The 13,541-nt window shown below is 38.4% G+C and overlaps 3 protein-coding genes across 7 annotated transcripts in view; 1 reads left to right on the top strand and 2 right to left on the bottom strand.

Annotated features, from left to right (window-relative positions):
• Positions 1-1,866, top strand: part of LOC112159454 (contactin-4) — an 86,389-nt gene extending 84,523 nt beyond the window's left edge. The window contains exon 23 of the mRNA XM_024293513.2: positions 676-1,866. Coding sequence (XP_024149281.1) covers positions 676-767 — 92 coding nt within the window. The 3' untranslated portion in view covers positions 768-1,866. The remainder of the gene's footprint in view (positions 1-675) is intronic.
• A 934-nt stretch (positions 1,867-2,800) lies between these two features.
• Positions 2,801-13,541, bottom strand: part of si:dkey-178k16.1 (band 4.1-like protein 1) — a 57,554-nt gene continuing 46,813 nt past the window's right edge. For all 5 annotated transcript variants that reach the window (XM_024292777.2, XM_036212663.1, XM_036212661.1 and 2 more), the window contains 8 exons: positions 10,248-10,298; positions 9,464-9,865; positions 7,827-8,048; positions 7,672-7,731; positions 7,479-7,568; positions 6,189-6,269; positions 5,802-5,918; positions 2,801-5,707 (listed from right to left, as the gene is read on the bottom strand). In XM_024292777.2, coding sequence (XP_024148545.1) covers positions 5,802-5,918; positions 6,189-6,269; positions 7,479-7,568; positions 7,672-7,731; positions 7,827-8,048; positions 9,464-9,865; positions 10,248-10,298 — 1,023 coding nt within the window. In that variant the 3' untranslated portion in view covers positions 2,801-5,707. The remainder of the gene's footprint in view (positions 5,708-5,801; positions 5,919-6,188; positions 6,270-7,478; positions 7,569-7,671; positions 7,732-7,826; positions 8,049-9,463; positions 9,866-10,247; positions 10,299-13,541) is intronic.
• LOC118598939 lies at positions 10,595-12,687 on the bottom strand. Its single transcript, XM_036212665.1, has 2 exons — positions 11,497-12,687; positions 10,595-11,421 (listed from the first exon to the last, which is right to left on the bottom strand). Exons 1-2 carry the CDS (start codon positions 12,095-12,097, stop codon positions 11,270-11,272), a joined length of 753 nt encoding a protein of 250 aa, XP_036068558.1. The 5' UTR covers positions 12,098-12,687; the 3' UTR covers positions 10,595-11,269.

The raw sequence follows: 13,541 nt of genomic DNA, 5'->3' as shown, positions 1-13,541 counted from the left end.
ACATTGTTTGCTGTTTTATTTTTGATTCTAAAAACTTATATATAACTTTACTAAGTCACGCAACAACAAAAAAACGTTTAAGCGGGGGAAGCTATTTGAGTTCAGCCAAACTTTACCCTTAAAAGTTGAGTGAAACTGGAAAACAAAATTAAAACAAAAAATTAATAATAATTGAACGCCTAATTCAGCCTCATTCAGACCCTGTGAAAATATAGTCTGACATTAAAGGGTAAGCAAACCCTAGATCAACTTTTTTGGCTATTGAACTCTATAAGTAGGGTTTAAAAGGTACCAAATTTTTGATAAATGAAAATAAAATCATTTAATTCTTGAAAATATAGTCAAAAAACATCTATGTGCTGCCCCCTACAGGTTGAAATGAGGTACTAGAGGTAATTTTGTGATTGGTAAAACCATGTAAGTTTCAGAGGTCTGACGTCATGATCTGCAGCTCCAGTAATGATAGCAGTCCAGCCCCCAAACCCCGCCCCTCTGACTGGATTTTCAAATTTCGGCTATGGGTGGAGTCAGCCTCCAACTTCCCTGTTTGGTTACCCTTTAAACCGGTCTGTGTCCTGAATAATGTTGGGGCATCTTGTGCTTATTTGTGCTAAACTTTCCTGAAAAAACTAAAAGCCAGACAAACCTGTTGAATTATGACTCTGCTTGTTCTAGGCTTCGCCGTCATGGGAGCAGCTCAGGAGCTCTTGGCTTTTCCTCTCGTCATCTTTGCAGCCCTAATCTTCACAGCCACAGCAACTCTATGACAAACATCCCGGGCTTCCAGCTGCTTGTTCAGAGGAAAAAACAGCGGGTCAAAGACAGCACCACGGCTCCACCTGCTCCCTTTCTTACCCCACTGTGTCTTTCCTCTTCTCTTTACAAAGGCGATTTTGTGAGGAAGATTCTCCTCCTCCTCCTCTTCCTCCTGTATGAAGCTGTTACTAAAAGAACTGGCTTCTTCAGAAGATGCTTTTATGGAACTGAAAGGACACCGTGACTTGACTCACTGCTGTGTCTTTGAAGAGGGTTTTATCTCATCTCCATTCAAACCAGCAGAAACTCTTATGCTTTTCACGTTGAAGGATGTAAATTATGTTTTCTCAACTGGACCGTGCAGGTTTTGTTAAAAGCAGATGTACTCTGTGTACTGAACTTTTGGACTGATTTCAATCAACAAATCAAAAAAAACTATAAGAAAATCAAATGAAGGCCTGTTATTGTAAAAGAGTGTCTGTCTGAGAAAGACAACCAACTGTTATTTATAAGAAAAAAGAGGAAAATGCTTTAACTTTTGCCTGGATTTGATTTCCTCTCTGATGTTTTGCATTATTTGTCTCCATGAAACTGACCTGGTTCAAAGCTGTGGGGTCAACAACGTTCCGCAACACCTTTTATATCATAAGTCAGAAACTTTCCAACACTTTCCGTATGGCTTTCATTGTAAACGGCTGACCGGTGTCATAGTTAATGTTTTACTTTAATTCCATCATCTTAGAACAGTAACAATGTATGTATAAAATCCTCAGGACCCAAAATGAGCCTTAAGTCTTATGATTATAGTCCACATTTTTAACTGGAGAGATTTTATACATTTACTTTTTTTGTTTCCATGTTCCTCTGTTTTTTTGTTTTTTTTGTTAAGTTATTCCCATATATTTTCCATAGGCTTTAAAAAAATAAGTCAAGCATTTCTCTTTGTCTGTCCTGATGGGAATGATTCTAAATGACAGTGACCTCTGACTTTTCCAACAGTTTAACTGCTGGATGCTGATTAACATGATGTATCGGTCAGTATTTGCACTTCTCTGACATTGGTTGAGTTGGATGAGCTCGATTTAATAAAGATAATGGTGTTTTCCTAAATACTGGAGAGATGTCTATCAAATTTAAAATGGTGCCCGTGCCAAGTAATAACCAAGATGAATTCCTTCACTACTCACTATATAGTGCATTCACCATTTTCTAGTGCTGTATGAATCTACAATTCTAAAATTGAGAAATTTTCCAGAAGTCTTTGCAAAAAACCAGTGTGCATTTATGCTCCCTTAGCAAATATAGACCACAATGCATTGCATTTGAACATGTTTTTGTGAAAAAACTGAAGACTGAACATTTAACAGAAGCTGGTTCTCATGATATCTTGTTTTGCTCAGAGTCTCAGTGTGCTTCCAACTGACGGTTGAGGGGTTTAGGCGGAAAACAAAAGTAAGATGCTGAATATATAATTAATAAAATTTTGGCAGCATTTTGAACTGATACAAATATCGTCAAATGAAATATTGCAATGCGATTTTTCCCTACAGTTATTTTTACAGTACTGATCTTGTTTTACTTAATGTAAAATACATTTTCTTAGTGAAAATGATGGAATATTTGTCAGTAATGAAGACAGTATAAATTCACATTTTTATCATAAATAGAAAAATGCATCCTAACTCTGAAAAAGTTGTACATTTACTTAAGAATATTATTTTATTTTAAAAAATGCTAAGTATATAATAAGTTGATATCTGAACACATGTAATTCTAAATTCATTACCTTTCTAAGATATTTTTGAGGTTACAGATACATTACTGGGAGTCTCACTGGTTGTTTTTGTAAGTTTAACATAAATATGAATTATTTGATTTAGCTTTGACACTCTTAAATATGTCCTGCAAACAAACGTCAAATCTAATTGTACAGATTCCCATAAAAAGTAGAATTACTTAAATAAACTTTAGGTTTTAGTTTTGCATTTTTGGAATGCAAACACGTTTCATTACATTCAGCAGTAAACAGAAACCACACATTTCCCTTTGTTCTTTTTTTCTTCTCGTCTTTATTGGTTTTTGAAGGAATGCAAGTACAATGTACAGCAAAGACACAGCACCAAGCGATGGAGAGCAGCAGAGCAGAAAAGATGAAGTGTAGGCAGAGAGGTTCAATCACAGGGCATCCAATCAGACTTTGACAAGGTGTCTCAGCCAAATTGTTTGTGATTATTCACAGTCTGGTTGTCGCTGGTCACACTTCCATGAATTGTCTTTTGCTGGACGACAACCTTGTGTCCTTACAGGCTCAACGTAAGTATTGTTGTTCTGTATTGAGGGGCGGGGTCAAAGGTTTCCGATGTGGATGCTTGATGTAAAGCAAAGTTTTCTTCTTTCAGGTCAATGGTGCCCCCTAGTGTACATGAAAAATCTACAGCTCTTGACCACTTCACGTCTTTACAATCCACCAAACAGCACCAAAGAAACAGAATCAAGTATGCATGGAGTTGTTTTCTTTTCTAATTCGACACCCATATAAATAAATAACCATCACTTCAAAATAAAAGTAGAAGAAATAAAAACCCTAAACACCACAGGAGTTACACCGCACACATGGATACTGACAGTTAGTGTCCGAAGGCCAAACGTTTACCTCACTATTTCCTATTTCAACCTGGCGTTTAAAAGTCTTGAAGGGATTTCGTTTTTAGGTATTTTCAAGTAAATGAGAACTGCTAATACTCTGTATTAAAACCAGAATTAAAGGGCAAACTTGTCATGCCAAGTTCATGCATTTGACTCTGGCACTTTTGTAATTAAAAGCTCATTAAAAAGTTGTTACATACAAAAAAAGGGTTTGTACAGTTCCCATGCAGCCTCAAGTCAATTCTACAAAAGCTGTGTTGTAGGAAGAAATAGATGGAAACAAAAATACACTTTTACTACAAATAAATTCAGTAATTGGCACATGTCATTTGGATTTCATCATCTCAACAATAATGCAGTGAATTCAAAAAAATTCTTCCTCCTTGTTGTTGTTTTTTTGTAGTTTGGATGATAGTGCTGGAGACATTAGTGTATGTTGCTGGTTTTGTGACTTAGTTTTAAAGAAAACCAAAAATGTTGGGATGTAACCATAGACTGTATAAAAGAACTGGACTGAGCGAGTAAACCCCTAGAGGAAAGCTTGCAATGAAATTAAGCGAATTCAGTCGCTATTTTTCTGCGAAACAGAAGCAAACATGTTGGAACCAGATGAGTTTAGTAAGCAGTGATTGGTCCATACAGATGGACAAAGCGCCTGTAGTAGGCGCCTTGAACCCGCCCCTTTTTCGTGATAGGTGTGTCGGCAAATATTTGATGTTGGAGCAACCAGCATAAACCGCGCTGCAGGCGATTTTACCGCCGGTTCCGATAAAATGAAGTCAGTTTATAACTATAATAACTTGTGATGAAGAAAGATTATCATAAAAAAATACAATTATCTAGAATATGTTAATAAAAAGATAGCAGACCAAGAAAGGGTATTCTGACAAATATAAAGACAAAGTTTTTAGAATTTTGGCGTCTTGGACCCAGAGGCTACTTCCTGTTCGGAACACAAGGGGGGAAAGAATCAATCAGTCCAGTACTTGTATACAGTCAATGGTTGCCATTTTGACAATATGAGCCTGAAAACCTGGCTACAGAAAACAACATTGCCCCAAGATGGCGCCAGAGCATCACTAGCCGGAAGTCCTCGACCAAAATTCAAAGTTCAAATGTTGTGTTTGTGCGCCATCTTGGCTGCAACCAGGTCCTTCTCCATTTTTTTACACTTACAGGGGAAATTATGTTTAAAGCAAAGTGATTTGTAACTTTCTAATCAAAATAATATCAGGATTTTAAGTCATTTCGGAGCCACTGGGTCTTATTTTTTTCACATTAAAGTTGAAAAAATTATAATTTTTTTTTTATTTTGAAGGGATTATGAATCACAAGATTATTCCTTCAATCAGTTCAACCTCCTTTTCAATTTAATATATCTCTTATTATCAATGAATATCCTCGTTTCTGTTCCAACTGGAATGAAAGCTACGCATTAAAAAAACAAAGTTGCAGCCGATCCGGCTGAGCTCTGAAAGCACATAGAAACACTGAACCGGACCAGACCGGACAGGAAGCTACTAAATCCAGAACAGAAGTGTGTGTTCCCAAACTTTGATGCAGCAGGTTTGCATGAATGTGTATTAGGAGCTCCTAAAGTCAACTACAGTTTCATTTCCACGTTGCATAAACACCACCTGCGTATCATAGTAGAAAAACATCAAGCAGGAGGAAATATTTCATGTCAGACAGAAAGGGATTGGAGCAGATCCATTTGGACTCAAATGCTTTGTGTAAGGAAACTACATGTGTTTTATTCTAAAGCGACCACGCAGGAAATGTACTTTTTGTGTTTCTTTTATTTTTTCACAACTGTTTTCACTTCTATTTCTAGTTTCTAAGTTAGGCGCTCTGCATGAAATGAGAACTATCGCGAGATGTGATCCTGCTTTACTCTGTGGTGGTGCGTGCAGACATAAAAAAATGTCCCTTTTAAATCAATTCCATCTGACCTTGAAGAAGTGCTTAAGCAGGTGACTTGGATATAGAGGCCCTGAGAAATTGAAAGGATTTGATTGGATCGAGTCAATTTTTGTAAAATGTTTGGATTTCTGATGGCACATTATCATTTTTTTTATCCTTTTCCAGCTTGTCTGTAAAAACCAGAGTATTTATGATATGAATACTTGGATAAAAACAGGAGAAGAAAATAAAGGAGTCCTTTTTTTTTTTCTTTAAACCAGGAACAAGAGGCTCCATCAAGACACTGCGGACACTTATTGGTCAGGACAGAAGGTTGCAGTTAAAAGTCAGGTACTGACACATCTGGTCCAAAGGGGGGCACTCTTGTCTGAGCAAACTGTGACTGCAGAGAGGGAAGACGTAAATCACCATGACTGGAGCTCAAAGGAATTTAGAGGACACTATATAATAGAGCATCATTTGGGGTAAGGATGTACCTATGAGGCCCCATGTCGATCCCCAACGGATGATTCGGTTTCCCTGACGACGACAGCCTTGGTCACCTGCATGTCTGGATGCTGCTGCTTGGCTTCCTGGATTGCTATAGCCAGAGCCTGCAAGGACAAAGTCAGCTGTAGGACTTCCTTAAAACCGCATACAAACATTAAAACTGTAAATATTAGAAATAGTATAAAATTTTGGCAGAGCAATAGAAACACAAAAAATGTTTTTTTACTAAATGCTTGAAAAATAAAGCAAGAGCAGTTTTATTGGGAGACTAAAAAATACTGAAATATAAACAAAATTGTTGTTTATTATGGCATATTTTAAGAAATAAAAGTGGTGCTTTAAGATAAGAAATTCTGCAGATTATAAATTGTTACCTGCTCCTGATCCACATCATCATCTCCCGTAATTATGATTCTCTTCTCAATCCTCGTTTCTGAATACCCTCCTTTCACGGTCTGCAACACAGTGGAATTTTGTTTCAAAAGTCCCACTCTGATCACCTTTTGATACATTTTCAAAGTCTTCCCATCCATTCATACATCATTTTCTACGTTTTTTTGTCCTTTTTGGGGTCAAAAAATTCACCTCTGATACTAAGAGAGGGAAGACTGAGGCATGCATAATCCCTCCTGCCACACAATTTATTTATTCAGCTATTTAAACTATTTATTAGAACATACCAAAAGTGTTTTTAAACAGCTGGGACACTAAGTGTAATGTGAATGATAACAATTCACAATTACAATATGTCACAAAGTATGACATGACAATACTACAATGCGCAATAATAAAAAAGTTCTCCTTTCTTAAACTCTTTTTTCTCATTTTTATTTATGACTCTTGTTCAAGTTTCGTTGCCTTCCGTTATTAATCCTGACTCCAGAGATGCCAGAAGAAAATTCCAATCTGAACCTTTAACATGTACAAATAGTAATAAACTCTTGTGTTGTGAGGGGGACTGTTGCCATGGAGTAACGCACTCTCCCCCTAGCTTACAGCCCCCCACAACCTTGTATTTGTCTACAGGTGGATGCATCAGAGTGGAGTTGAGCAGGGAGCTCGTGGCTTGCCGTAGGTAGTTGTGCGTCACACCAACAAGCTTTTTCAAACAGCATTTTTTGTCTGTGTTACGGCTGTGGCCGTATTTGGTTTTCTTTTTGGTTCTGTGGATTTTTGTCAGAGTGGGACTTCTTTGTGTTTTGTGGATCTTTGTTTGTGTGTTTTTCTGTTGATTTGTTTCAGGTGTGGTGCTGGAGGTGTGGTTCCCCATTGGTCGAGGCCGGAGAAGGAAGCCTTCAAAATCACCATTTGGACCTCTAGACCACGAGAAGGGAGCTATTTGTTGTGTTTTTGTTAAACACTTATTTAATTTACCTTTATGTTAGGCCCCAGATCCCCTAGACAAATTGGGGCGTAACAGTCTGCTCCTGATTCACAAAAGAAATGTTAAAAAATACTCAAAAAATGCAATTTTAAACATGTTTTTTTCCTTTTTATATGTCCTCCATTGAGACAAAACGCAACAAAAACATGTCAAAAACATAATTTCCATTGGATTTTCTTTAAAGAGCTTTTTCTCTGCGACTCAAAATATAATTTTGTGAGCTGCACCCACAGGGGTTTAGTCAGACCCGACTTTATAAGTTTCATTCAAGCACCTCTACCTTTGAGACGTGAGTGGTTGCCGAGGTAACGTTTTCCGTGACGAGGATGGGAGAGCCTGGTGTCTCTCGCCCAAAAGTGCCCTTGTGCACCTGATGAAAACAAAAACAGCTTTTAGGCAAAAAATAGACACTCCCACTGATATGGATTCGGTATAAGCTAAAGATCTGCTCTGCCCACTGCAGCCGTACTCACCGGAGACACACTTTGTCTCGTGGAATACGAAACCTCCCCCAGACCAGTGATGGTGTGATCCTGCAACAGATCCATTCAGAGTGTGACTTGTTTTACTCAGAGTAAGAAGCAAGCAGCATGAAAACAGGACAGAGGGACTTTCAACTCTAGCAGACCTGATCTGTGAACTCCACAATGGTGGTGGTGACCTCTGACCCGTTGGGCTGGGTCTCCGTCCTGACGTCGGTCTTCCTCACCGCCGGGGTGGGGATGACGTCGCTGGGCTCTCTGCTCAGTGGTGCAGCAGCTGCCATGCGACTGGCGTCTTTATGTGGGTGTTCCCTGTCCACTGAAGATGACACCGGCACCGACCTCTTTGGTTTTTTGGGAACGACGGGCTTTAAAAAAAAAAAAAAGGGAACACAAAGTTTTTATCACACAATCTATTTTGACAGATTTTTGAGCACCATTGAAAATCAATTGGGTTTTGAGGATATTTGTCTACTGTTTAACAATATTAAAATATTTTGGCCCACACAAAATAAATTTTGTATATTTTAGTGCCATCATACAATTAATTTTCTGGTGTTATTAATTAATTCTGACCTGTAATTAATTAATCTAATTCATTGATTGAATTGCTGTTGAAAGCGTCATTTTGAGGTTTTTTATTTAAGTTTGTGACATTGCAGCATAGTAAAAGATCAAAATAAAAACAAAAAGGAGGCTTTATTAAGTTTCTTTTTTTCATTTTTTTTTACTATAAAAAGTCCTCCAATCTTTACTTTGACACCACGGAGGGGTGATTTTTTTTTTTTTTCAATCTTGAACAAAATTTTAAAAACAACAAAAACACATCCGTTCCAGTTCAGGTTGCTTTAATTTACCAGATCAAAAAACAGTGAAAACAATTTTTGTATTTCGTATACAAATTTCTTATGGATACCAAAATTCAAATGTGGATGTACCTTACTCCACAGTTTACCATACAGCAAGAGAGTAGAAAACACCTGGAAGTAATTTTATATTTTTCTTTAATATTTTCTTTAATCGTTTTAAAGACTGAGATGAAGCAGAAAAGAAATAGAGAAGAGAATCTAAAAAGTAAGAAATGAAACGCCGCAAAGGAATTAAACTATTTAGACTTTATTTTTTTCTTCCTTGTAAACAAACTTTTGCTTCATCATTTTGACAAAAACAATTGCTGAAATTATATTTTTGTTTTTTCTTCTCATGACGATCACCTTTCTCCAAAAGGAGCTGGAGTGGAGCGGTGCTGAAGCGGTTACCATGACAACATGACGCATCGCGTATTAAACAGTCCCCTTTTGTAAAAAACACATGAAACTTAAAAGTATAACAGGACTGAAATTCTAGTAATTTATTTCATATTTTTATATTTTTTTAAGCGAGATAAAATATTTCTCCAGGTGTGCATAAGATGGAAGTAACCATACGATGTAAAAATGAGATTACGCCATAAAAAAAGTAACGCACTAAAATGTATATAATAAATTAATCACAATTAACACGGTTGACACTGTAATTTAACACTGTAATTTTATTTTTAGATTTATGACATCTACTACTACTAGTTTTGCTGCATTAAAATGATTCCATGTGATACAGAGTGTCTTTTGTTTTGAAAGGAAATCATGTGAACCCTCTGTCAAAAGTTGGGAATTTCATTTTTTCAAGAAAAAAAACGTATTTATGCAAAAAAAAAAAAAAAAAAATTCTTTAAGTGTCAAAGGTTGTGGACTCCTGGTATAGAACAATAGAAGACAGAAGTACACAACATGGATTTATCTACCTGTCCTTCAGGCCGTTTGACCTCTGGCCGGACTTCCTCAGTTTGGACGGGTTTGGCTGGAGGACTACTGGTGCTTCCTCTAGGAAGAGGAGTTGGCACTACAGGTGGGGGCGGTTCCGAGACATTTTGGTGCTGGAGCAGGTCGATGCCCATGCAGAGTCCTCCGTCGGGTGACAGATCCCTCTCTCCCAGCTCCGACATCCCCCTGGAGAACTCCTCCATGCCCGTCTGCAGGTCTGTGAGGACGGTAAAATCGACCTCCGCCTCCAGGCTGGATGTGGAACTAACAGTGATGCTGGAACATTTGCGCTCAATGCCCAAGTGGGTTTCCCTCAGGTATGGAAGGTCGTGGTCTTGGTCATCCTCCGATACTGAGCCCAGACGTCTCTCCCATGGTTCCCTCTGACACAGAAAGATGAATAAAACAGACTTTTAGAACGGTGCAGTCAACTGAGTAGATTCTTATAAATGGCCATATGTGGTCTGTCTATCTATTAATAATAGGACATGTAGGTTGAAAAATCAGATTTGGAGTTCCTGTCTAACAAACGGAAAATATATATTTTAACAAGGATGAAATAACGTTTGTTTGCATATCAATGGATTTGAAATACATCTGAATCAATAAAAAGTAATTGGTTGTCCATCCATTATGAGAGGCCGTATGAGACATAATGAATTTGACAGTATGTGCGTAAGAGTGTAGTAGAGTTTGAGCGACAAAGTATAAATTATGTCTCATGTGGCCTCTCATAATGCACCGCTGGATGAATACGAGACTTACTGAGGCTTCACAGAGCGGCTCTTCGTGAATCGCCGGTGTAGGAGGAGTCTCCTAAATGAAAAGAAAAACAAACAACAGGCAAACATCAGCAAAATTCCTCTTGCAGAGAAAGGCTTCTGTGATGTGAGTTATGCACTTTCTTATATTTTTGGTACTGCTTTGATCTGAGTTGCAACAAAGCTGAAAGAGCAGTTTAAATGCCAAGGCTGCAATTTCCCCTGCAGATTTCAGCCCAATTGCTTTTGCAGTGAATGCTTACTGTTAGGTTTGTGTTTGTGTCACTAACTTATGCTATAGTTCAACTAAAGGAGGGTTTCCAGAAACTGGGCAGTTCTGTGATTATCAGATGCATGCACGCAGTGTATAGATACCAGCTAATCATATTTAAAACATGATTGGGAGTGCAGTGGTTTTGCCATGCACTGAGGTTTTATTTTTCAAAATCCCTTACAGGAGAAAGGTATTCATGTTTGTGAATGCCTCAGTCCCGAAGAGGTTTGGCAGCTCCACAGCTCCTGTTTCCTCCTAATTACCCTTTTTCCCCTCTTTTTTTGCTGCTGCAGAGGTGCCAAGGTAGAACATTTTTGCACAAATGCCCTTCAAAAAAAGGGATTTACATCATGTGAAAAGGAAGTTTAAAGAAAAGAAATGGCGTAAAGGTCGTGCACTCCTTACAACAGCAGCCACCTTTCCTCTGCGAGGAAGTTGGAAGAAGATACCAGGTGTTAAGGTGACAAGCTAAAGGAGGGAGAAGGACAACGCCTGCAGCTTAAGCAATGTGAGCTTTGCTTAAGGGCCCGCAGTGTTCTGAAATGGCCAAGCAGATGTCAAGCTTTGCAGAGGAAACAAGGGAAAGCAAAAAGCTCTCAGAGCTGACTCGGTCAATGGTGCTATGCCAAAACATGTTTTGCTTTCTTGTCAACAGCCACATGGAATTTTGAAGTATGCTGGTGGGATGTTTGGAGTTTTTGATGGCAAAAACCGAGATCATCGCCGCACAGCCGGAAGCTCATGCAAAGGCGCTACTTTCCGGTGATGGACAAACGGGGTTTTACCGCTGGCTTCCTCTTGGCGGGTTCGGGGTTGGGAGTCCGGTAGTGGATGTGGCTGCTGTCTACGCTGCTCGGCCTGTCTCGGGACCAATGCATTTTCAGAGGCAGAGTGCGGGGAGGAGCTGAAAATTTTGAGCAAAACTCTGAGATGTTATGGAAATGATCTTCCCGGAGAACACCCCCTCTCGTCCACTGACCTTGCACCGTGGCTTCCCTGCGCTCTTTGAGTTCCTGCTTTGGAAGCGGCTGGTTCTTGGTGTGTTGACAAGGCTGAGTGGAGTGCGGTCCAGCATGGTCATCCAGACTCCTCGCTGACTCACAGGGTGTCACACCTCCACATCCAGCAGCATGAACACCGTCCTGGTTCTCTTTATTTAAAGACTTCTTTGATCTCCGCGGCTTCAGAGGAACTATTTTGGGAGTTTTGGAGTCCCCGACGTTGTTGCAATCCTTTTCCTCTGTAGGGCTCAAGTCTTTCATTCTCCGAGCCTCATAACTCTCACTCCCGTCTCTGCCACCCTTCCGGAAAGAATCCTCAGAAGATTCGGCAGCCTTCGCCTTTTCTTGACGCTCACAATGACAATATTTTTCCTTCATTTCACTCATCAGTCTGTCAGAGGGAAAGTCATGTCCATTTTCACTGAACGCCGTCCTCATTAATGCAGAGTCATGATGCCCATTAGCAGTTATTGTATTATCAGACTTTCTCATCTCCTTGAGTTCTGCTGCATGTAAAGACGTGTCAGGTTTGATTCTGGAAGGTTCCCAGGATGCCTGGCGATTGTTCACTGCAAACATTTCAGAGTCTTTTGCCGTAATTTTAGACTTTTCTGTTTTAGAGTGAGGATCCGGAGTTCCCTCACAAGCATCTTCCTTGTCTATCAGTCTGACGTCAGTGGTGGCCTAAGTTGACAGAGTAGACAGTTGCATTAGCCGAACTACTTGAATTTACTTGAACTTACTTGAATTATTTATTTTTTATTTCCATAAAACAATTTATAAAAAGATTTTAAACATAAAAAGGAATAGAAAGAAGAAAACGTATTTTTCTGCCCGTTTTACATAGAAAAAAGAATATTTGAATTAAAGGTACTGTATCTGAACATACATATCTGCTATATAGCAAATAGGTATGCTTATGGCATTCTTACATAAAAGAAGTCCGTTTTTTTAAGTTCAGTAAGTAAGCAAAAGAAGTTCATTGTATTTTTGGTTTTGTGGAGGTCGTTTAGGATTTGGATTCTTTAATTGATTTTTTTCAATTGTTCCATATCCCGTCTCCTTGAAAACAAACCTTTCCTGTTTTTGTCTTAGTTCTGAATTTTGGCAATGAGAGAATCTTACGTCCTTTTAAATTAAAAGTTTATCTTGTCTTTTGTTAAATCTTCTATGTATATTGTGTGGCAGACAATTCTGGTGTGCTTGATGCATTATTTTAAAATACTAAATTTTTAAATTTTAATGTATATATTTTTTAAATGCTTTTCTATCTGTATTATCATTATCAATCTTTACCAATAGTGTAAAGATGAAGGAGAGTCACGGATAAACTGTGTTGAGACCCTTCCAACGTCTTTTCACCATCTGTATTATGTTAATGAGTAGATAGAACAGTCAAGATCGTCCTGAAAGAGGTCATTTCACATCAACTCACCTTTTAATTCCACTTCAAAGCACAAAAGTGTTGAAAAAATATTTAATTTAACAAAAATATTAAGAAGCCCACACATTTATGGTTAAAAAAGTTATTATTGGCATTTATTTATTGCAAGAACAAAAAAGCTGTTGGTATTTTTGGTTTCTCAACCTGTATGCTGTTAGAGACTGTTAGAGCTGACAGAAACTTTTTCCTTTAAAGACCCACATTAATCCCATTTATAAATTAATTTTCATCAAGTTTTCAGTGGCCTTTAAATTATAACTAGGCCATTTTTAGCCAAAATATCTAAACTTGTATCATTCTAGGACATAGTGTCGCCAGTAGTTATTAGAAATTCTGAGTTGTGAGCTAGACTGTTGGCTTGGAGTGAGCCCCCATTTCCCATCATCCTTCTGTTTACACTCTCTCCCACTAGCTTTTGGTCCCTCACAACCCCAACCTAATATTACCAGTGCAAAAAAATGGCGAGCTGTACAGAACTGTACAGTTCTGAGCCAGATTCCAGCTCAGATGTGGAAAAAAGAGGAAAATGCATCAGATTGGAGTGAAGCAGGAAGCTTGTGGCTTGCTGTAGTAGCACAT

This window comes from Oryzias melastigma, linkage group LG7 (genome assembly GCF_002922805.2).
Source record: "Oryzias melastigma strain HK-1 linkage group LG7, ASM292280v2, whole genome shotgun sequence".
Classification (NCBI taxonomy): domain Eukaryota; kingdom Metazoa; phylum Chordata; class Actinopteri; order Beloniformes; family Adrianichthyidae; genus Oryzias; species Oryzias melastigma.
The sequence above is the reverse complement of the archived record's forward strand: the minus strand, read 5'-3'. Positions and strand labels throughout refer to the sequence as shown.